We start from the raw sequence: 23984 nt of genomic DNA, 5'->3' as shown, positions 1-23984 counted from the left end.
GTTACCAGAAGGGAGACCTCTTCCAGGGCCCAAGAGTGGGCTCTTGTCTAACATTTGGAAATGAATTGTCTGAGGAGACACATGTACTGATAAAACAAAAGACTTTATTAGGAAGGGGTGCCCGGGTGGAGAGCAGCAGGGTAAGAGAATCCAGAATTGCTCTGCCACATGGCTCACAGTCTCAGGGTTTATGGTGGTGGCGTTAGCCTTCCGGGTTGTCTCTGGCCAAGCACCTTGCTTGTGCCCATATTTGGTCTGACTCAGGGTCCTTCCTGGTGGCGCGCACATCTCTCAGCCAAGATGGATTCCAGCGTGAGGGTTTCTGAGAGGTTGGCAGGACATATTATGGGCTGGTGTCGCCTCCCTCCTTTCAGCCCCTCCTGAATTCTCCAGGTTAGTTTTCCTGGAGAAAACACGTGGCAGCACTGTGTTCCGTAGTGGGACCTCCTGTTGTGACAACTCATGCAATCAGTTATTATTATCGTGCCTGGCCAAGGTGGGTAGTTTTGGTCAACGGTTCCCTAGCACTTTGGCTGAGACTCTTCTCAGAGCAGTGGAAGGCAAGGGTGGGGTGGAGAGAGGTAGAGAGGATGAAGGAGGGGAAGAAGATTGGAGAAAACTGAACTGCGAATTACAGCTGTTTTTGCATTTGCTTTTGTGGCCCAGGGGAGAGGGCAAGTCTGTGGCTACTCCAGTGTTCATAAGATCCTAAGACTTGGACACTAGGACTAGAGCTATTGTAGAGAAATGCAACTGTGGACATGAATTGGTGTTTGAGAAATTTTTGCAGAAGGAGAACAAAAAATAATTGTTCTAGGATTACTTGTGTCTTTTAGTTGGTGCTGGGGTCGGTGCTGCAGTATTCATGTGTACCTGTATCACCAGCTCAGTGGTTCTCACCAGGGACAGTTTTAGCCACCACCGGACATCTGGCAATGTCTGGAGTCACTGTTGGTCATCACAAGTGCAGGGTGTACTGCAAGGGTGCTACTGACACCTAGTGGGTGAAGGCCAGGGATACTGCAGTCCCCCACGATAAAGAATGATCTGGTTCAAAATGTCCATAGTGCCGAGTCTGAGAACCCTGTGCCAGCTCCCTGTAGCTTTAGAGAGATGGGACGCATGGGATCCTAGACCTTGGCATCACAAGGAAGATTCTGTGCTTCAGTGGAAAACTGTGCATCATCTAGATTGGAGAGGACACCCCTCCAAGTTATCTGATTCTATAAAAGCTATTTGCAGGTCTGTAAATTATAGGTAACCAACAGCAACATAAAATTATAATTATTCTTGTTTATAGACATGCAAAATCTGCTCCATCTGGCAGAGGTTCCGTGGGCATCCCTGTTGTACTGTGGAACAAGTGTGTTTTCCTCCATCAGCACATTCTATTCAACATTCCTTTACTCTATTTAATTTTGTGATTTAAAAAAAATCTCTCCTTTAGATTGGGATTGACATATATACACTAATATGTATAAAATGGATAACGAATAAGAACCTGCTGTATATTAAAAAAAAAAATTCTCCTTTACACTGGTTATAATCCCTCACTACTTTCCTTGCTACTGAGTTAAATAAAATCATTCACATGTGGTCATCTTAAAAAATGTGTGTAAGGCTTTCCTGGTGGCGCAGTGGTTAAGAATCTGCCTGCCAATGCAGGGGACACGGGTTCAAGCCCTGGTCCGGGAAGATCCCACATAACACGGAGCAACTAAGCCCATGTGCCACAACTACTGAGCTTGCACTCTAGAGCCCACGAGCCACAACTACTGAAGCCCGTGAGCCTAGAGCCCGTGCTCTGCAACAAGAGAAGCCACCGCCATGAGAAGCCCGCGCACCACAATGAAGAGTAGCCCCCGCTCACCGCAGCTAGAGAAAAGCCCGCGCACAGCAACGAAGACCCAACGCAGCCCAAAATAAATAAATTAAATTAAAAAAAAAAAGAGGCAAACCATTTAAAAAAAAAGTGTGTGTAGGTGGGGGAGGCGAGATATAATAGGAGTTTGGGATTAACATACACACACTACTATATATAAAATAGATAATGAACAAGGACCTACTGTATAGCACAGGGAACTCTGCTCAATATCTTGTAATAACTTATAATAGAAATGAATCTGAAAAAGAATATATATATATATATATAAATACAAATATATGTATGTATAACCAAATCACTTTGCTGTAAACTTGAAACACATTATAAATGAACTATACCTCAAGAAAAACATTTAAACATTTTAAAAAATAATAACTATATTCCCCACACTGTAAAAAAAAAAAAAAAAGAAAGAAAGAAAGTAGGCAAAAAGCAAAACCAAAAAACCCTGTATCAGAGTCATACTTCATCTTTTTTTGGAGAATTCTCTTTTAACAGCATCATCTACCTTTGAGGTGCTGAGGAAATGGAATCATTTCCATTGGAAGATATGCCCTGGCCTTGGCAATGGAGGCAGGAACCCAGACTCCCCTGAGAGCTTCAAAATGACAGGCGTTGGTCTGTGTGGCCCATTGCTGTATTCCTGGTACTGGAGCAGCATGTAGCACATAGGAATTGCTCCATAAATATTTGCTGAGGGAATATGCGAGGCAACTGAATGGAAACCTCCTGCTGAAGCTGAGCAGATTCTAGAAGAAAAAGGGAAAGAAAAGACCTGTGTTCTCTGTGGGAACAAAGAAGGGGAGATTTCTTTAAGGGGAGGAAAAAATTGACTTGATAATGGGAAGAAAGTTGTGTTTAAATGGGTAGGGGGCTAGGGAATGCGCAGTCCCCGACATTGCTGGCAGCTCTATCATCTGGTGCACATTGCGTGGGCCAGTCTAGCCAGTGAGCATAATTTGAATGAACAGAGGGTGACTTCTCACCATCTTCTCACAGTGTGACTTTGAGATAAACTCATTTATTTTATTATCAGTATTATGTTTTGGCTGTGCCTTGTGGCTTGTGGGATCTTAGTTCCCCGACCAGGGATCTAACCTGTGACCCCTGCCGTGGAATCATGGAGTCCTAAACACTGGACTGCCAGGAAATTCCCCTAAACTCATTTATATCAAAGACTTCCAGGGTAAAAATTAAAGGCATTCATAAAATATGTAAGGTGCAGTGCTGCCTATATTTTTGGCCCCAGGTGAATATATAAGGGGATAATACAAGGTAACCTCAAACATACTGGGATAATAGGAGATATATAAAATAGGAAAAACTTACTTAAGAAATCTACCAGCTGTATTCCATCACTAAAAAGTGGAAGCTTTGAGTTCCCCAAAAGCCTGAGCCTAGCTTTTGTTGTCTACTAGCAGGAAGTATACCTGTTAACCAGGGGGAACAAACACAGGTTTCTGGGGTCCTGAGGTCTGAGGGTTCTGGAAAACTGGACATCCACATGCAAAAAAATTAATCTAGGCATAGACCTTACACCCTTCACAAAAAGTGACTCAAAATGGATCACAGACCTAAATATGAAATGCAAAACTATAAAACTCCTAGAAGATAACATAGGAGAAAATCTAAGTAACCTTGTGTTTGGCAATGACTTTTTAGATGCAACACCAACAGGAACAAGCCATGAAAGAAAGAACTGATAAGCTGGATTTCATTAAAATTAAAATTAAAATTTTCTGCTCTGTGAAAGGCACTGTCAGAATTAGCAGACAAACCTCTGACCAGCAAAAAATATTTGCAAAAGACATATCAGATAAAGAACTATTGGGAATTCCCTGGCAGTCCAGTGGTTAGTGGTCCGCGCTTCTGTTGCAGAGGCGTGGCTCACCCCTGGTCTGGGAACTAAGATTCCGAATGCCACTAGGCTCGGCCAAAAAGAAAAAGGGAACTGTTAGAACTGTTATCATCCAAAATACATGAAAAACTCTTAAAACTGAACAATAATAACACAAACAATCCGATTTTAAAAATGGGCCCGAGACCTTAAAAGACACTGCACCAAGGAAGATATACAGATGGCAAATACACATATGAAAAGATCCTCCAAAGCATATGTCAACAGGGACATGCAAATTAAAACAATAATGAAATACCACTACACACCTATTAGAATGGCCTAAATCCATAATACTGACAACGCCAAATGCTGGCGAGGATGTGGAGCAAAAGAAACTCTCAACCACTGCTGGTAGGAATGCAAGATGGTATGTGCACTTTGGAAGACAGTTTGGCAATTTCTTACAAAACCAAACCTCCTCTTACCATATGATGCAGCAATCACACTCCTTGGTAGTTACCCAAAGAAGCTGAAAACTTATATCCATTCAGAAACCTTCATTTGGATGTTTAGAGCAGCTTTATTCATAATTGCCAAAACCTGAAATCAGCTAAGATGTCCTTCAGTAGGTAAAATGGGTAAACTGTGGTCCATCCCAACAATGGAATATTATTCAGTGTGAAAAGAAATGAGCTATCCAACCATGAAAAGATATGAATGAAACTTAAATGCATATTCCTAAGTGAAAGAAGCCAATCTGAAATGACTACGTAGTATATGATTTCAGCTATTTGACATTCTGGAAAAGGCAAAACTATGGAGACAGTCAAAAGATCAGTGGTTGCCAGGGATGAGGGGAAGGAGGGATGAATAGGCAGAGCACGGAGGGTTTTAGGGCAGTGAAACTATTCTAAATGATACTACAACGGTGAATACGTGTCATTATACGTTTGTCCAAATCCATAGAATGTACAACATCAAGAGTGAGTCGTAACGCAAACTATGGATTCTGGGTGATAATGATGTGTCAATGTAGTTTCATCCATGGTAACAAATATATTACTCTGGTGCGGGATTACCATATATTTATTACCACGTTGATAATGGGGGGAAAGCAATGCATGTGCGGGGGCAGGGAGTATGTGGAAAATCTTACTCTCTACTCAATTTTACTATGAATGTAAAACTGCTTTAAAAAAATAAAGCCTATTTTTAAAAGTTATAATCAAAACATGTTATTCATAAACCCAATAAATATTTAGATTATAATTTAGAAAAAAATTGAAGCTTGGGAGAGCTTGGACTTTCTAACCAACTTAAGAAAAACATGCTCAGAAAACTAGTAACTCGTTTTTGCATTTATTCTCCTGGTAATCATAAAAACAGTGCTCATTTTCTGCAGCTTCCTTTTTCATTAATAGAACGTATGTCAGGCCACTCTAAATGGTGTTCAAGACATGGTGTCCTGCTTTTCTAGTGGGGGGAACAGAAGCGGCTGACCTCAGGTCTGTTCGGCTCCTGCTTGAACCGCGCACATGTGTGGTGACACCAAGGCCCAGAAGCCCCTCCCCTCTGAGCTCTGGTTGGGCCTTGAGTCAGGGAAATCAGCAAGGAAACAGTTGCTGTAAAAAACATCAGAGACACTGTGCAGTAGTGCCTACAGTGTGCTTCATACATAGCAAACAGTTCCAGAGAAGCAGGAGAAACATTTGGGATGGAGTTATCTTGGTCCATTGTTTTATCATAATTTCTTGGTAAAACTATTTCTTACACTCTTAAACATTCTTGTAAGCTGATAAAGAGGGAGGTTATTCCACACCAGGCCTGAGGTAGAGTGAGGCTGAAGGTGGGGAGTTGGAAGATGAGGGGAAGGAGGAGCCAGGGGCTGTGGATTCATTCATTCTGCAAGTGCACGTATCCAGCAGTGAATAAGAGAGACAAGTTTTCTGCTTATATTCTACAAATAGGGGATACAGGCAATACACAAAGAAACAGATTACTTAATGAGATGATGTTACAGCAGAATAGGATGATCTGGTGGGCACGAGGTGGGGATTGGAGGGCTGAGAATTGGAGCAGTGGTACTTTATTAAATGATCAGGGAAGACCTGGGAGTGGGAAGGAACCTAAGGGAGAGTGAAGGTCTATGGCTAAAACGTGTGGTCCAGCCTTAGAAAGTGCCCCTGATTCCTCTGGAGGACTCATTTATACATTGAAGTGGCAAAACAGGTTATTTTGGACCTGCTGGACCACATTTAAAAATGTGGACCATTTTTAAAGTCTTTATTGAATTTGTTGCAATATTGCTTCTGTTTTATGTTTTGGTTTTTTTGGCTGAAGGCATGGGGGATCTTAGCTCCCCGACTAGGGATCGAACCCGCACCCCCTGCATTGGAAGGCAGTGTCTTAACCACTGAACCACCAAGGATGTCCCCAGCCTCCTTCTTGAAGAAGGACACAAATCCTTCCCTTCTTTGGGGCCGGGTACCTGGTAAGCCAGGCTGATGCTGCTCAAGGCTGAACAGACACAGGCTCTTGGGGTAATAGTGCAGGCGTTAGGGCCAGAGCTGATCCCTCTGACAGTGTGAAAAGGATGGACCTTCTCGTGGATGTTTCCCCCCACCTCCCATGCCCACCAGGCCAAGCCTGTGTTCCTTCATGTCCTCCTACCCCTCCTCAACTCGCAGGGATGTGAAACCTCTTCCAGCTCCATCCAGAGGAAAAATAACAATGGAACTGAGCGACGACCTTGACCAAAGAGAAGAGGTGAACTCCTGAGGGCACTCTGGGGAAGAGGAAACAACCAACAGGGGTGGTGGTGATAGGAGGTGGGGAGACGTTTGGCGATAGGATGGACTGGAGAAGGCCAATCACGTGGAAGTTCTGGGTGTAGATGAAGCAGGTGAAACAAACTTCCTGGGGTAGAAGACCCACCTGTGAATTTCCACTTGAGGATGCTTTAAGGTGAGTTTTTCAATCTCAGCACTACTGACACTTTGGGTGGGAAAATTCTCGGTGGCTGTCAGCGCATGTAGAATGTTTAGCAGCATTCCTGGCCTCTGCCCAGTAGCAGCGACCAGTCATGACAATTAAAAATGTCTCCAGATATTGCCAAATGTCCCCTGGTGGGGGGCACAAAATCACTCACCGAGTTGACAACCATTGCTGTAAAGATTTGAAAAGGCAGCTTGATCCTTACGCAAGGAATGGTTTCACACAGCAGTAAGAAATTGTCCTATACACATTTTTTGACCATGTGGTCAACCAGAAGGAAGACTTGCTTTTGGTAAATGGACTTCTCTATGCTTCCTTCTAGTACTAAGTGTCTAGCAAGGTCAGAACACTGATATATTAACCACGGCTCATTTTGATCACTAGACCATCAGAAATAACAAGGTCTCATTCTCTTCCAAGGCTTTAAATCTCAGTCAAAATTATTAGTAGACAATGAACCTGTTCTTGTGGAAAGGGGATGAAGGAAGTCAGGCCACAAGTTGAGGCTCCAAAGGCCCATTCTAAGGTTGTGAGAGTTGGATGTTAAGAGGACGTGAGCTTGAGTCCCTATTTCTAAATTAGTGTAACTCCTGAATACAACTAGGGGAACTCTAGCCTGAGGTGTATTTGAGCTAGCCCCACACCAGTCTCTGTCAGGATCCTCAAGTCCCTTCCAGCATCTGTACAGTCTTCCCTGGGAGTCCCCTTCCAAAAGAACACACTGAAGAAAAAGAGAGGGAGAAGGGAGTGGAAAGGGAGGTGGGGAAGTGGGGATGGAGAGAGTTTTTCTTGCTTTACTGAAGCCCAGGCAGGCACGCATGCTGGCTGTGTATCTCCCTGGGGGAGCCTACATCCTGGGATTGAGGGAGTGGCCAAGGTGCCTTGTTTCCTCTCAGACTGTACCACACTGGAACCATCAAGGAGGTGAGGTACTCAAGGCCCTCCCTCTCACCATCAATAATAGTGCTGGAAAATGGGCTCTGTGATCCTTCATTCTGTCCCTGAAAACTCTTTTCCAAGGATATTAGGGCCCAAGAAAGAGGGGAAAATGAGCCCCATGTGGTTCTTTCCAGTGCGAGTAATCTAGAAAGAAACAGAATTTTTAGTGGTTTGTTAAGATTATAACATGGATTGATCTCCCCTCTGTGAGACCCTGAAAGTGGTCCAGCAGCCAAAACTTGGACTTCCCTTCAGTTACGACTTCTTCATTTATAGAGTTTTTCCTTCCTTTTTCCCCTTATTAACTATTTTGTCTTAAGGTCCGTTGCTATTACTTGTGACTTGAAAGAGAAAAAACATTACCTGTGTGGTTTATACAAAGTTTAGGGCTATATTGTGTGTGGGAAGGCAATTAATACATCTCCATCTAGGTGATTCTGTTAGATCAAAGTTTGATCCTGGAGTCACTGAAGGTTTGCAGCCCAGCTTCACCTACGAGCAGTGTGACCTTGGGTCAGTCAGGACTTCTTTCATGTCTCATCTGAACAATGGGGACAAGAGTACCCACTTTTTGGAGTTGTTAAAATTAAATGTGATAACATCCGCAAAGCATTTAGCATGGTTCCTGGCACTGTTATTAATACATATGCAAATGCAAAGCGTCATAGGAACACGATACTCAAACTATTCTAAGGGTCAGCATAATCTTCAGCCCCAAGAGCTGCCAGTGGAATTTCCGATTGGCCATGAGAGTCACTGGGTACCATTGGCAGACCTAAGGAGAAGGGTTAAAAGTGAAGGCAGGAATGAGAAATGATTGCAAGATGGAGAGAAGAGAGACAAGAAAGAAAAAAACAAAAAAACAGAGGCACAGACAGGTGGACCTTTTAGGACACTGCTTACTCCCAAATTATTGAGCCAGGCACTGTCCATTCTATGAGGAATAGACTGTCTGTGCTATCAAGAGACACAGACAGTTTCACAGTCTTTTGAGAGAGACAGTCGCGTGAATAGAGCAAGGTGGACCATCACAGAGAGGGTAGAGGTGAGTGGAAGCACAGAAGGGCAGCCAACCCCGGTAGCAGTGGGGTTCAGGGTTACAGAGTAACATGTACAGGAGTGGAGACCTTAGGAACATCTGAGAGAAGAGTATAGTGTTTTCCAAGACATGGAGGTAAGAGCATATGTGCAGGAATTGAAATACTGTACAGCTGAAGGTGAAGTGTGGGGTTAGGCGTGAAATGTCTCTGTTATCCAGTCATGCTTTAGGTATTTGTTACGGACCATCTACATGTCAAACACACGGAGGATACTGTAGAGGAAAAAAAGCAAATTCCTTCTTCTCAGAAATATTATTATTATTATTATTATTATTTTTGGCCATGCCACACGGCTTGCAGGATCTTAGTTCCCTGACCAGGGATTGAACCCAGGGCCATGGCAGTGAAAGTGCCGAAGTCCTAACCACCGGACCACCAGGGAACTCCCAGAATATTATTTTCTAGAGAGGACAGATGACAAACAAATACAAAACCAAGTAAACATAAATAATCAAGGAAAGTTCTAAGAATGAAAGGAAACACTGGTAAAGTGATAGAGGATGGGTGGGTGGGAACCCAATTTCGATAGGGTAGTCAGGAGGACTTCTCTGAGGAGGTGGATTTCAGCTGAGTCTAAAGAATAAGATGGAGCTGGCAGTGCAGAGAGGGGCAGACAGACAGGCAGAGCAATCAAGATGGTGAGAAGCCCCAGTTCAAATGCTGGAGACTGGGGGCAGCTGGGGACGGTGGGGAGTGAGGTGGGTAAAGCAGAGATTGGCACTGATATTTGCTCCAGTAACCTTTTGATGGAGAAATCTGAAGGGGGGGAGAGTGCCTCCAAGAGGATGCAGGAGAGGCCACAGGTTTGTAGAGACCAACTGTAGTGAGGATCCACGTATTTTTCTTTTTTTTTTTTTAGAGATTGGAGTTTGTTTGTTTGTTTGTTTATTTATTTATTTATTTATTTATGGCTGTGTTGGGTCTTCGTTTCTGTGTGAGGGCTTTCTCTAGTTGCGGCAAGCGGGGGCCACTCTTCATCGCGGTGCGCGGGCCTCTCTCACTATCGCGGCCTCTCTTGTTGCGGAGCACAGGCTCCAGACGCGCAGGCTCAGTAGTTGTGGCTCACGGGCCTAGTTGCTCCGCGGCATGTGGGATCTTCCCAGACCAGGGCTCGAACCCGTGTCCCCAGCATTGGCAGGCAGATTCTCAACCACTGCGCCACCAGGGAAGCCCCACGTATTTTTCTTTTTTCCTGCATCTTAGCCAGAACTTTGCGCTAATTTCCAAATTCTGCCTAAAACGTAGGATTCAAGTATCACCTCAAATAACTTTTCCTCCTGCAGGCCAAGGTGGAGGTGGTTGAACTATTGGTGGGCGATTGTAGTGGGATCAGTATCGAGGCTGTCAAGCAGAAAGAGCTTTATTTGGGGTCTTAAGAATTGCAATTCGGGAGACACAGATTCAGGTAAAACTCAAGAGTGTTCTGGGGAAGAGAAAGAGCCAGGAACTTATACGGACAAAACCACAAGGTTATTAGAGTTCTCTAGCAAGAACTGTAATTGACTCTGAATGCAGGTAAGAAAATATTTGTCCTGAAAGAATAGGCTGTCACGAGTTATTTTAGGGTAAGGGTCCCAATAAGTAGACAGGCTGTCTGGAGTTATTTTAGGGTAAGGGTCTGATAAGTATCCTGAGCTTCTGGCAGATGTTCTGAATGCCTGCTTTAAGACAGAAAGTGGTCAGCTTAGATGTGCATAAATCACACTTCCCCAACGGCCTCCTGACTCCATTTTAGAGAACTCTCTTACTGACTCCATTTTGATTTTCCTTTCAGAAGGTCCAGGGGCTGACAGCCTCAGGGGTCATGGCAAAGAGAATCCAGGTGACCAGGGCGATAACACAACTTTTACCGGTGCCTTGCACACAGAAGAGGGAGAGGACCTGAAGTGACTTTGAAGGAGATGAATTCATGGCAGACAGAATGGATTCCACCAACATGGAAGGGTAGCACAAAGGCTAGTGCTTTTAAAAGACCTCTAAGGGGCTTCCCTGGTGGCGCAGTGGTTGAGAGTCTGCCTGCCAATGCAGTGGACACGGGTTCGAGCCCTGGTCCGGGAGGATCCCATATGCCGCGGAGCAACTAAGCCCGTGAGCCGCAGTTACTGAGCCTGCGCGTCTGGAGCCTGTGGTCCGCAACGAGAGAGGCCACGATAGTGAGAGGCCCGCGCACCGCGATGAAGAGTGGCCCCCACTTGCCGCAACTGGAGAAAGCCCTCGCACAGAAACGAAGACCCAACACAGCCATAAATAATAAATAAACTTAAAAAACAAAAAGTATAAGTATAAAAAAATAAAAAAAAACAAGAAAGAAAAAGCTTAAAAAAAAAAAAAAAAAAAAAAGACCTCTAAGTAGTTTATATGGCTGGTGTTAGCAATAGCTTTCTCACCTGTAAAACGGGGACAATAAGAATTCTCTGACCCTCCCTATTCCCTCTGTAAACAAACAAACAAAAGGACAAAGAGTCTCACTCATCATCCAGTTACACGAAGGGCTAAGTCTCAATCCTGCAGTTGCCCCACCAACAGTGCACCCTGAGGGGAATTCAGGATGAAGAAAAACAGCATGAAGCATTTTGTGTTTTGGATACATGGCCCCTAGATAGTTAAGATGCATATCTAAGGAAGAATTTCAATGAGCCTAGATTCTTGGATCTTCCCATATTTGGGAAAGCACTAAAATCATTAACTTGAGATATATTCAATATATATATTTTCAATGATTAGCAGTCATCTTTTACCAAGATGTATGCTTAACTACATTTCCTAGATCAAAAATTCATATGTATACATATACATATATATGTATAATATGTATACATATACTGGCCCCTCCCCTATCTTTTCGTAATAGTTCCACATAGCAGAGAGGTTATCTCCCAGGCTAGAGTCCCTAGTAAGGTCCCAAAATAAAACTGAAAGTCACTGCTCTTACATCGTGCGTTTTTTTCCGTCCACACCTACAGCAAGACACTTTACAGGTAGAGAAGAAAAAAGAAAGCTGTTAGGTTCAGTGAAAGCCCTTTTTAAGTCAACAAGTATTGCAGGGTTTCTGCAGGTCACACGTATGTTCCCAGCCAGGCTCCATCTGGAGGGAAACCGTGCCATCCAACGCTGCCCAGTGCAGAACAACATCTAAGGCTGGGCGTTCTAATTTGTAGCCTTGGGCCTGCGGTGGAGGGCGGTGGGGGGGCCTAAGGATGGACTAAAGTGGGAGCCGGAGCCCCCAGGTGCGTTTCCCTGTGGCGTCAGTCTAGAGAAGTCACTCCCAAAAGGACATCTCCAGAAGAGCGGCTGCCCTCAGAATTCGTCCACCGCCACGTTCTTACTTCTAGAAAAAACAACAGGGTCAGATCGAACACTCCCTTCTCAGATGCTGGGGCAAAGAGAAAAACCTCCAGGATTAACCCCACCGGGGCTACTTGGGCGGTACAAGCCGTTGCGCCAATTCCTGTCGCCGAGATTTGCGAACCCGGTCGCGGAGCATTGTGGGGCTGGTAGTCCAGGCTGGGGCACGGCTTCAGGCCACTGAAGCCATAGAACTACATTTCCCAGGAAGGCCCGCGCTGCAGCGGACGCGGACCTAGTACGTCAGCTACCAAACTTCCGGCAGAGCCGGGGGCGGGACCGTGGTGGAGGCTGGAGCGGGGCGGCGGGATGCAGCGACCCGGGCCCTTCAGCACCCTCTACGGGCGGGTCCTGGCCCCGCTGCCCGGGCGGGCCGGGGGCGCGGCCTCTGGCGGAGGCGGGAACAGCTGGGGCGTTCCGGGTTCCCACGTGCAGTTGCCGGGACGCGCGCAGTTCGGCGCTGGCAGCGCAAGTACAGCTGGCGGGGACGCTAACAGCGTCTGCCCGGCCCCCTCCACGATGTCCAAGGCCGAGGAGGCCAAGAAGCTAGCGGGCCGTGCGGCCGTGGAGAACCACGTGAGGGTGAGCAGCTCAGGACGTGGGGCGCCCGTGCTCGGCCTGATGGGCTCGTGCTCTGGGCACTGCCGGGCGCGCCTAGTTCCTGGCAGGGAGGGGGCTGCGTGGGAGGGGAGGGGGTACGCATTTTACCCGCCTTGAGACCTATTCCTTCAAGGCCTTTTAGATGTGGAATCGGTTGGGGTCGCGTCCCCTAAAGTTGTGCTATCTAAAGACTGCTTGTCAGGCCAGCTAAGTTTGCAAAGTGGAGGCTGGTGGTGTGCGTCTGATGTTTGGAGTGGGGTTAGTAGGGACTTAGCGTATGGCTTCCTTTTCAACAAATAAGAGACTGGGACTGCGAGAGGTCTTCACTCGCTTCACTGCCCTGGGAAGTCGGTGGGGAGCTGATTTTAAAAGTGTTTTGAAATTTTACTCCAAGAAAGTGCTTAGCTGGGCGCGCACCCGCTCCTGAGTGTACTCGCTGGAGGGAAGAGGAGACTGAGCCAAAGGAGAAACCCAGGCTTTAAGCCTCCTTTTGACAGGGCTCGGGTGGACGCTTGAAGTCTGGAGGACTCTCTTCTTTAAGGTCGGGATGTGGAGATGTTTAGCTCTTACTTGGCGAGGTCGTGGCCCTACTTGTTTGCTGTGTTGCGGGTGTGGTCCTCTTGGGTGGAGTCTTTTAACGCGAGGGCATTTGCTGTCAGCAGTCAGTTATCTTAATTGTAATACCGGCAGCCAAGTGGAGTATCTCTGCCCTTAGGTGGAGTTTCCTTGACTAATTATTGGCTTTTAATCTTTCTTTTCTGATTCCTGGAAAGTGGTATCAGATTCCCTTTTCTCTAGTGATGGTTCTTTATTCTTTACATTTGGTAATGCTTTCGTGTACAAAGTTATTTTGCCTAGATAGATGTTTGATGCTCCCACCGCCTGGCTAAGTGGGAGGGGCGAGTGTGGTAACCTTTGGCTCTGCGTGTTCTGTAGGAGGAATGACCCAAGGATCCTCCAGGACCCAAACCGAGTGACTTCCGTTCCAGGACCCTTCCACCAGTTACACAGCTGCTCTGTTCTGGTTTAATAGTGTGGTTAGCAATAGGATTTTCTATGGGGATTCACAGAGATAATGTAAAATGTGTAATCTGGCTCTCCTTTTGGGATTCACGTGCCTCAGCTGCAAAATTGGGACGGTAAGCTGAAATTTAAAAATGCCTGGATAAAGTGAATCGTAATGGGTAAATGTAATGGATAAATGGGATCTATACAATTAGAAAAGACCCATATCTTAGATTTCCTATTAACCTATTTACATTACTGTTTGGTGGCATGCATCTCCCTGACCATTGTTTTATTATTATGTATTTGGTTAAATTACAATTTGCAAGCTCCCACCTTAGGCCAGAGCCGCAAAACACTGGATTCTGGCCACATTATTGCATGAAGTTACCAGGCAATCCTGGGGAGATCTCCATAGGCCTTTTGGGGGCACCTCACCCCCATCTCAGTTACACCCACTTTCCTTTGCAAACTTCTTTTCTGAGATGCCAACACTACTTGAATTTTGTATTTTCTGCTTTGTAACTTCGATTCATTCATTGCAGGTATTTGTTGAGTGCCTACTATGTGTAGGTAGTTGGTGTGGTGGTCAGAAATGTGGCTAAAGGGAGGAGGAGAGGCTGGTCCTGGATACTTTGTGGACAAGATAACTTAATTCAAAGCCACAGGTTTATTGAACTTAATTCAAAGCCACAGGTTTATTGAGCATAGTCCGGTACCTAACTGTCAAGGCTTAGCTGCTCTCTCCAGGGGGTATCCTTTTTTCCACCTAAGGCCAAGTTTTCCTTTAGCACTTTGTGTCTTGAAGTTGTTCACTTGTTACACAACTCAGGTTTGGCTGCTCACCCCTCCAAAGACAAGTGTTGGTTGGAAAGAAAAGGTTACTTTATTCTGGAGGCGGGCAACCTGGGGAGAAGGCAGACTCCAAGAATCAACTCCAGGGGAGAAAGGGGAAGTTAATCGCAGTTAATCATTTGTGGAGGGGGGGTTCAGAGTCTTATCTTCCACTGAGTGCAGACTTTCTTCTGATTGGTTGATGGTGAGGTAACTGGGTGATGTTTAGCCCGAAGTCTTGCACCCAGTCTGAATTTACTGTCTTCCACCTGGGTGGGGCCTTAGTTTCTGTAGAAGAACTCAGAGTTGTATTGTTTTGTATATTCCTTGAGCGGGAACCAGGACCTTGGCTGTCGCAGCACCATTGTTTCTTGACTGCTCCTGCCTTGTTTCTGCAGTCCCTTCCTTCCCTGATTAGCAACTGTTTGAATCTGCCCTTTGGAACTCAGGGGAGGTCAAGGAGGCTGAAAGAAGCCTATTTCCTACAAGCAAGAAACAAAGGACACGGAAAGGATTTGTACGGGAGGACCCCATAGGGTCCTGCTCCGTTTCATACTCACTTGTGTAAGTTTATCAAGCTAGGCTGTGTGCGAGGTCCTGTTGGTTCCACCTTTGGAATGTTCTTAGAACTGCCCCTTCCTATTGACCTGCCGACTTTCCCGGTTTAGGCTCTCCTCGTGGCCAGCCAGAAGATTGCAGTTGCCCTTATCTTGTCCCCTCTGTCGACCACCCAAGTGGTGCATTATCCTCTTCTGAAGCTTTAATCTACTCTTGTCACTGTGCCCCTCAGGTGGCCTCATCCTAACCTCCATATGACACATCAGGAGCATCTACTGTAAACCAGTACTGAGGCAGGTGGAGGGGATACACAGATAAGAGGCTCTGGTTCTTGTCCTTACGCCCACAGTCTTGCTTCCTTCTCTGCTCCCTTCTCTCCCAGGTACCAGAACATTGGAAAGGACAGACTACTGGCATAGAGTGTGTGTTTTAATATCACAACCCTTGACCAAGAGTGCTTTTTCTTGTCCGCTGCTTTTGCCTATTAAAATCATATATGTCCTTCAGGGTTTGGTTCAAAGGCCATTCTTCCTTTCAGTTTTTCCTTAGCCTTGTAGGGGAAGCAGTTCTCCCCTTTAATTCTGTAGCACTGCATACCTCTTAGGTGCCTTATACCTCTTTATGACCTAGTTATGTGTATGTGTGTCTCCCAGTTCCCTGAAGGGTGAGCTTCTGGAGGGTAGTTAACCTTGTTTTCATTCAGTGTTGGTCACAGTGGGGCCTTCCCAGTAAATGCTTGATGAGTTGTGTGGAGTGTGGACACAAACATGGAGGTTGTGGGGTGAATCTCCCTAGTCCATTGGTGACTACTTGCATTTCTGGGTGGGAGGAAAACTTGGAGAGTTCTCAGCTGAAGCCTCTGGATAGCCACCCGGGACTCAGGTGTGCCTGTTGCAGGCTGGGTCACCATGCAGGGCCATGCTCTCCTGAAGGTCCCTAGCCTCCTTTGTTTTCTTTGGAGCCTGGGCTTAGCTTTTTGGCTGGCTTAGCTTGGAGAAGTTGGTGGGCAGTGGTTCCAGTTGGTCAACAGAAGAGGTTACCCCAGTGGACAAGGTGACCCGAGTTGTGCTGTTGCGCGTACGGCCTGTTGTCAAGTATTGCCGTCAGGAGAAGCCTGCTCCTCCAGCAGCCTTCTGCTGTTGGGGCACCTCTGTTTGGCTTTGGCTGGTACACTGATTCTTGGCCAGTCATTTGATTGCAGGGTAGCAGGACCACAGGGTTGAAGAGCTTTGGGCCTGGCAGGCCTGTGCAATTCCTGGCCTCTTGCGAAAGCCGAGGGAGGAGCCTTGCACAGAGCTTGTGTGACTCACCCAAGTTCATCTGTGTGCCACCTGCCTGCCGCATGACATGAGTATATGGCAGAGTATGGTAATGAGGAATCTGACAGTTGAATTACTGTATAGCTAGAGCTCTCAGCTTCAGGTTGGGTGGGAAGGTCAGGTTGAGCCTACCTAGTCATGACATTTCCTCGTTACTTGAAGGTTTGTACATTTTCTGATATTCAGCTATTTTGTGTTGTGATGCAGCATTTACTGGTCTTGAAGACCTTGCCATTGAGGTTTCCCAAGTAGCTAAACGGCTGTTGGATGCATTGCCTTCTTGAGGGCGTCATCACAGGTGAAATCCTGACCTAGCACAAGCTCTGTTTTAAGGCCCCTTGGTGTTATTTGGTGACTTTGAAACTTTGAGCAAAGGCACACACCCCTGTAGGATCAGATACTACCTGCAGATTCCAGCATTTCATTGAAAGTATGTCTAATAATCTCTTGCTCATTTCTAAGTCTTAAATTTTTCCTTAGGGTGTTGAGTTCATCTCTAAAGTGGGGCTAAGGGCCTTGAGGTCACAAGGGGTTGTTGTGAGATTTGACTTATATTAACATTTATGAATCTTCTTAGAAGCTGCTTAACAGATGATATTAAGCTTTGGCTTGTAGCTGTTTTGCCCTAAACAGGCAGGAGATTACTCCCAGGAAGTTGCTTAGGAACCAAGCTTCACATTAGTTCCTGTTTGTACTCTGACCTTGTTTTGCTGTTTGTGGTCTAACTGACCTTGGCTGGGCCCCTACTCTGCCCCTGGTCTACTCTGAGGTACCTTCCCCCTTTTCTTAAGATGATAGGCTCAGTAGTATGATGCCTGTTTCTTCTCCTTTGTACTCAAGGAGTGGCTTCCTATATGGCAGATGAAGACTATTTCTCATGTTCCCACCTGAGCCTTCACCCTCTCCCCATTTTCTCTGAAGCAGGCTTGTGCAAAATGAGGACCCCTTGGGATCAGTCGGACAGAGTTGATGTGATTTGCTATTCAAGGTTGCTTCAGACTCTCTTCTGTTGACTTTGGTTGGCGCTCTGGATGGTAGGCTTGATGTGTCTCTGAGGTTTGCTGTGATGCCACCAACTTGATGGGGACTGTGGTCAGTCCCTTCTTTTAGATGTTAAACTTGTGTGAAAAGTCGCTGAAGCCAGAAACCTCTGTTTTCTGCTCTTAACGTTCAGCCGGGCTCTGTTTTTCTCCTAGGGTCTTTCCTTTCTGATCGTGCTCCTGGGGATGGCCAAAAATCGTTCAGCGTTCCTCTGCAGGCCATTTCTGTGAGGCTGACTTAAGTTGCTCTACGTTGTAAAGAAGCCAAATCTCTTGTGTTGATAGGAGGTAGGGAGTGTTCAAAATGAGACAACAGACCCAAAATGGAGTCGCTTATGCCAAGCCCCGCATCACCAAACAATACCTAATTACACTTTTGGCTCTCCCAGAAATGGAATCTTAGTATGGAATCTTATTAGCTCAGTCAATCAGGAATCACCTGATCAGCACTATTGAGGTCATCTGCCTGGTAGACCCCTGCCGTCCCCTAAAGGGAAGTAACCTTACAATAACCAGCTTGCTTTTTTGCCCAGTATAACTTCCTTGTCCCCGCTTGCTTCTTGCTCTAAAAGTCTTAATTTTGTACAGCTCCTCAGAGCTCCCTTCTGCCTGCTAGATTGAGTGCTGCCCAATTCAAATTGATTTTTGCTGAAATAAATGCTTAAAAATTTTAATAGGCTTCAGTTTATCTTTTCACAGGAGGAAATGGTGATGTCATTGTCAGGGATGAAAGGAGGAGGGCTCTGCTGATAAATTGCCACTGGGCACCAGGACAAAGTACAGCTTTGAGGTTCAGTGATTATGTTTCTGTGGGCACAGTACCTTGCACCCGAGTTGGTGAATTGCTGTTCCTAATAATTTTATAGCTCTAGGAAGTGGGCTGGAGAAGGGAGTAAAGCATGGTATTAATAAGTTTTGGATTTCCCTCCTCCTTTTTTTGCAGAATAACCAAGTGCTGGGAATTGGGAGTGGTTCTACAATTGTCCACGCTGTGCAGCGAATAGGTACGTTTTCAGGCTGACTCCTGGATGTTTGTGTGGGGTGACAGGGGTGGGGACATAGAGGAGAGGGAGGAAGCAGCGCGCAGCTTGGCACCAGCATTGTGGAGCCTGTGGTCAGGTGAGTGTTTCTGCTCTTCTCTGAGTGGGATTCTTGGGGTTTTGGGGTTGGCAAATTTGGGGTTGCCCTGGCTTTGTTTACTCTGCTGAGCTGGGTGAGGAGCTGACTTAGGGTGAGGTCTCTGCAGAATCTTAATTGTCATCAGGGGTGTGTGTGTGTGGCCTCATGGATCCTGAGGCAGGCAAACCCTCTAAAGCCCGCGGTTTCTCAAGCAAACAAATCGAGGTCGGCCAGGCCAGCGCAGGCTTGGCCTGTCCGTGACCCTGCAGTTGGTGGCTGGCTCTGCAGATGCTGACTTCATTCTGATGTGGGTGTCTCTGGGCTCAGGAAAGGCTCAAGAATTATCAACCCCGGTGGCTGCTGGACAGGTTTGACCGCCCTGCTCTTGTTTGTGAGAACAGAGCCCAGAGGAGAGGCTTGCCTGAATGTGGATCTCCTCTGGTAGGTGCCAAGGGGCTGTGCTCAGGGCACAAAGCCCAAGAATGCTTTGTCTTTAAGGAATGACTGTGGTGCAGGTGTGATGGCTTCTGAAAGCCTCAGTGTTGCACACCCTTCTGCCTCATCACTGAGTATGTGAAGGATTTTAGGGCACAGGGATTACTGTGGATTTCATAATAGTGGCATCTGAATCTCCCAAGGTGTACACCCAGTGATTAAGGAGACTTGAAATTTTTAATAAGGCAGTTTTTCCCTGTCAACTGAAAAAAAATGCACAACCTCAAAGTTGAGAATTATGTTTTGTGTGTGTGTGTGTGTGTTTTTTTTTTTTTTTGGCCATGCTGTGTTGCTTGTGGGATCTTAGTTCCCCGACCAGGGATCAAACCTGCACCCCCTGCAGTGGAAGTGCGGAGTCCTAAACCACTGGACCGCCAGAGAATTCCCCAAGAATTATGTTTTATTTGGGGGTGTTACTGAGGACTTAAGCCTGAGATACCGCCTCCCAGATAGCTCTGAGGGACTGTTGAAGAGCCAGGACATATAGGAGTTTTTGCCAAAAAACCCCGAGCAGTCGAACATCAAAAGATTACCGTTAATTAAAGAAAAACCAGACATCTCAAGTTAATGAATGTAGTGCTTTCCTATGTATGGGAAGATGCAAGGGTCTGGGCTTAATGAAATTATTCCTTTGATGTGCACCTTAATCTAGAGCCAGTATCCTGTTTTTTCCGGCCTGAATCCTCTCGGCCTGAATCCTCTCGGGTGCACCGCCTGGGGGCAGCTGCAGTGGCTGAGGGCTTGATGGCTGCGGCATCCTTTGTTCACTGAAATGACAGGAGACGTTCTTTGTCTGCATCCCTTAAGACTTTCCTTTTTGGTTTTTGGTTTTTTTTGGCCGCACCATGCGGCTTGTGGGATCTTAGTTCCCCGACCAGGGGGTTGAACCCATGCCCCGGTAGTGAAAGCGCCGAGTCCTAACCACTGGACCGCCAGGGAATTCCCAAGACTTTTCTTTTTGTTTAAATCAAGTTTTCCCGAAAGGTACAAATCCAAAGTGAATAAATAAACCCTCTTTAACCACCCTCTGGGGTCTATAAATGATTATATTTTTTTACTAACTGTAAAAGTCAAATTCTAGCTTTTCTCTGTAAAAGCCTATATAGGGAAGTAGTTAAGACTGGCACTAGACTGCCTGGGATCAGATCCCAGTTCTGCTGTTTGTTAACTGTGTACCAGTTACTTTGCCTCTCTGTGCCTCAGTTTCCTCATCTGTAAAGTGGGGATAGTAATTGTAAGTTATCTTTGGGTTACTGGATTAAAAGAGTTCATGTGTACAAAATTCTTTGAATATTGCCACGCACATACTAGCAAACCCTGACGTTGCTCTTTCTGTGGTTAATACTTACCTCCTTAGGCTTTTTTGTCCCTGTCTAGTGACATGTGAAGGCTGTTTACCAACTTTTCAGCAAGGGTGGGGACATAGAATGAAAGGGACATTTCAGTGGGGGGAGGGGTTGGACCTTTTCTGTTGGATTTGAGCAAATGTGAGTACGACAAGGAAAATAAGGTGAGGAGAGAGAAAAACCACCAACGCGGCTTTTGTCTCCACAGCTGAAAGAGTGAAACAAGAGAATCTGAACCTCGTCTGTATTCCCACTTCCTTCCAGGTATGTCCTGCTTTCCATTCTGCATCTTGGCAGTTGCCGCTGAATCTTCTGGGTCCCTGAGGATATAGGGGTGTGGCTCTGGGTTGTGTACCAGGGTTGTTCTGGGTGAGAAAGCCAGGAGCAGGAGAGCAGTTGATTGACTGGAGATTGCTCCTCGGAAGCATGGTTTTTTTTTTAAATGTAAAGCATTTTTCCCTTTACTTTTTTTTTTTTTTTTTTGGCTTTATTTATTTATTTTTGGCTGAGTTGGGTCTTTGTTGCTCTGCGTGGGCTTTCCGTAGTTGCAGCAAGCGGGGGTTACTCTTCGCTGCAGTACACAGGCTTCTCATTGCGGTGGCTTCTCTTCTTTCGTAGCATGGGCTCCAGGCGTGCGAGCTTCAGTAGTTGTGGCACGTGGACTCAGTAGTCGTGGCTCGCGGGCTCTAGAGCGCAGGCTCAGCAGCTGTGGCACACGGGCCCAGCTGCTCTGTGGCATGTGGGATCTTCCTGGACCAGGGATCGAACCCGTGTCCCCTGCACTGGCAGGCGGATTCTTAACCACTGCGCCACCAGGGAAGCCCGGAAGCATGGTTTTAGACGTGAATATTTTAGTATATCTTGTATTAGGCACCATGGAGTATGTAGAGATAACCACGTGGTCTCCGTCCTCAAGGAATATTATCTCCATTTATAGATGAAAAAACTGAGGTTAAAGGGCATTAAGTGATGCGTTAGAAATGCAAGTGCAGTAGTTTGAGTCCGTGTCTCATGCTGTTTCACCATAAAATAGTAGGGGCTGATGAAGGAAAGCAATGGAGCCAGTTAAATACAGGGAGAGATAAGGGAATAGTAGACTTCAGGAAAGGAGGGAAGAGAGGTGCCTAGATAGAGCCCCATCCCTCACCTGGCTGTCGTGGGGAGGGTAGGTGTGTCGTCTCTCTTTGGCTTCATCGCGGGGATCCTGTGAATTGGGGTTAAAGGTTGGCATTGCTGGTGATTTGTGCTCCTGTGATGTTGTGGACACGGTTTTGGACAGCTGGGTCTTAAGAAACTCTCAGTCCTGGAGGCAGGATGTGTCAGGTGTGTGACCCAACCTGTCAGAGTAGGGAGTGGAGGAGGGATTCCAGGTAGGCAGGATAGGAAGTTAGGATAGTGCACGCTGTCAGAGCTGTTTTGAAGTTAAATCTCTTGGAGGCTCTGACAAGCTGCCCGGACACCCAGGGAACTGAAGACAATACCATAATTCCTGCTTCAGGCTAGAAAAGGAGTGGTTTCACCTGGACTTTCTTGCTTTTGAAATCCTCATGTTCTGAGGAGATGCTCTTAAAGTCAGAGGGGCTGTGATGGGTTGCCTTGCCCTTGAAAAAGCTAAGTGTCTGATTTTTCCAAGTGACTTGATCATCTAGTATTTTTATTTCTTGTTTAATAAAATTATTTGATAATTGGTGCTTATTTTTAATTAAAGTTATCCATACACATAGATTGAAGAATCAAATAATTCAAGTCATTTTATTAAAAAATAAGACACTCCCTTCACACCCTCCCCCACTCCTGACCACCACCATTTCTTGCTCTTTAGATGGACATACCTTTAAAACTCTTTTAGCTGATTGGGTATCTGCTCCAAAGTCTGGAGACTACATGCTTTTCTTGCCATTTAAATTTTTTTTTTCAACTTGAGGTAATAATTCCATGCTGAATGGACGCAGGGAAGACGAGCATTCGGTTATCTCTTCCCTCCTTGCTCTCGCAGGTCAGACACCCTTCTCCTAGTCTTCAGTACAGTTACGCTTTGGTGAGGCCTCACTCAGTGTTTACAGAATTGTGGTGTCCAAGCTACAGCTGAACTGTGCAGTCAGCTATGATTACGCTTCCTTACCTGCTCATTATTTTGTTTTCCTGAAAGTTAAGTAAATGATGCCTTTGTTTTTTCCACTTCCTTGGTTGTCTGCGTACTCCTTACTAATTCAACCCCAAACTCTTACCTGGATGGAAAATCTCACCTCGTTCTGGCCCAGTGGATATGCTACTCCCGTCAGCTTCATCTTCTTGGTACTCTGGTTGGTAGCAGCTGCCCTCGGCTGTTGTCTTGGGATCTCCCTTTGCGGTCAGGAACTCTCCTTTTCTGTCTCCTCTTTTGGATCATCCTGTTCCTCCTCACTACTCCCCCATACCCTTTGGTTTCGTTTCCTTCAGTTTCGGTGAATCACGTCCTTTAGGTAGCTATCCAAGTGCACGGGATGCAAACTTGTCGGCACTTTGGATGTCTGAAAATGTCTTTAGCCCCTCTGGAAGTCAGTTATTTGGATAGAGAATTATTTTTTTAAAAAAATATTTATTATTTATTTATTTGGTTGCTCCGGGTCTTAGTTGTGGTGGCAGACGGGCTCCTTAGTTGTGGCTCGCCCGCTCCTTAGTTGTGGCATGCGAACTCTTAGTTGCGGCACACGTGTGGGATCTAGTTCCCTGAGCAGGGATTGAACCTGGGCCCCCTGAATTGGGAGCGTGGAGTCTTAACCACTGCGCCACCAGGGAAGTGCCCTGGGTAGAGAATTCTGTGCTAAATCACTTCTTAGTACTCTGTTGTATCTTCTGGCTTTTTTTTTTTTTTTTTTTTGGCTGTACTGCACAGCCTGCAGAATCTTAGTTCCCCGACCAGGGATGGAACCCGTGCCCCCTGCAGTGGAAGCGCAGAGCCCTAACCACTGGACTGCCAGGGAAGTCCCTCTTCTGGCTTTCAATTTGCTGTTGAGGAGCTTGTTGCCATTCTGATTCTTGATCCTTTGTATAAAACCTATTTTTCATTCTCTCTGAACTCCTACACCCTTGTATTATCTTTTCTTTGTCTCCAGTGTTCTGAAATTTCACCATGCTGTGTCTTGGTGTGGGTTTATTTTTGTCCACTATGCTGGGCGCTTGCTGGGACATGTCATTCTACAAATTCACACTCTTCAATTTGGGGGATTTTTTCCCCCTATTATTCCTTTAATTTTCTTTTCTCTGTTTTCTCTGGTCTTTCCTTTTAGGGTACTTGTTAATGTCCTTGGTGCTTGTGGCCTGTTTTGTCCTTTTGTCTTTTCAGCTTTACCTTTTTCTAACCCTTCTATTGAGCTTTCTTTGCTCTCATGTATTTAATTTCAAATAACTCTTTTTTTTATTGTTCTCTGAAAAGTTTTTTTGTTTTTGTTTTATGGGTGCAGTTTTTTTCAATTGCTTCTCTTAGCTCCCTGAGGATGTTAATACTTTTGTTTTTGTTTTAGGATTTCTTCTCCTATATCTCTTTTCTCAAAGTTTTTTTCTTTTTTTTTTTTTTTACAGTTTG

At 45.8% G+C, this 23984-nt stretch overlaps 1 protein-coding gene across 1 annotated transcript in view; it reads left to right on the top strand.

Moving 5' to 3' along the window:
* The first annotated feature begins 12380 nt into the window (after window positions 1-12380).
* The window catches only part of RPIA (ribose 5-phosphate isomerase A), a 32929-nt gene continuing 21325 nt past the window's right edge, over window positions 12381-23984 (top strand). Inside the window, exons 1-3 of the mRNA XM_059943239.1 lie at window positions 12381-12685; window positions 18403-18463; window positions 20628-20683. Coding sequence (XP_059799222.1) covers window positions 12413-12685; window positions 18403-18463; window positions 20628-20683 — 390 coding nt within the window. The 5' untranslated portion in view covers window positions 12381-12412. The remainder of the gene's footprint in view (window positions 12686-18402; window positions 18464-20627; window positions 20684-23984) is intronic.

Source organism: Balaenoptera ricei, chromosome 13, assembly GCF_028023285.1.
Source record: "Balaenoptera ricei isolate mBalRic1 chromosome 13, mBalRic1.hap2, whole genome shotgun sequence".
NCBI classification, from domain to species: Eukaryota; Metazoa; Chordata; class Mammalia; order Artiodactyla; family Balaenopteridae; genus Balaenoptera; species Balaenoptera ricei.
The sequence above is the reverse complement of the archived record's forward strand: the minus strand, read 5'-3'. Positions and strand labels throughout refer to the sequence as shown.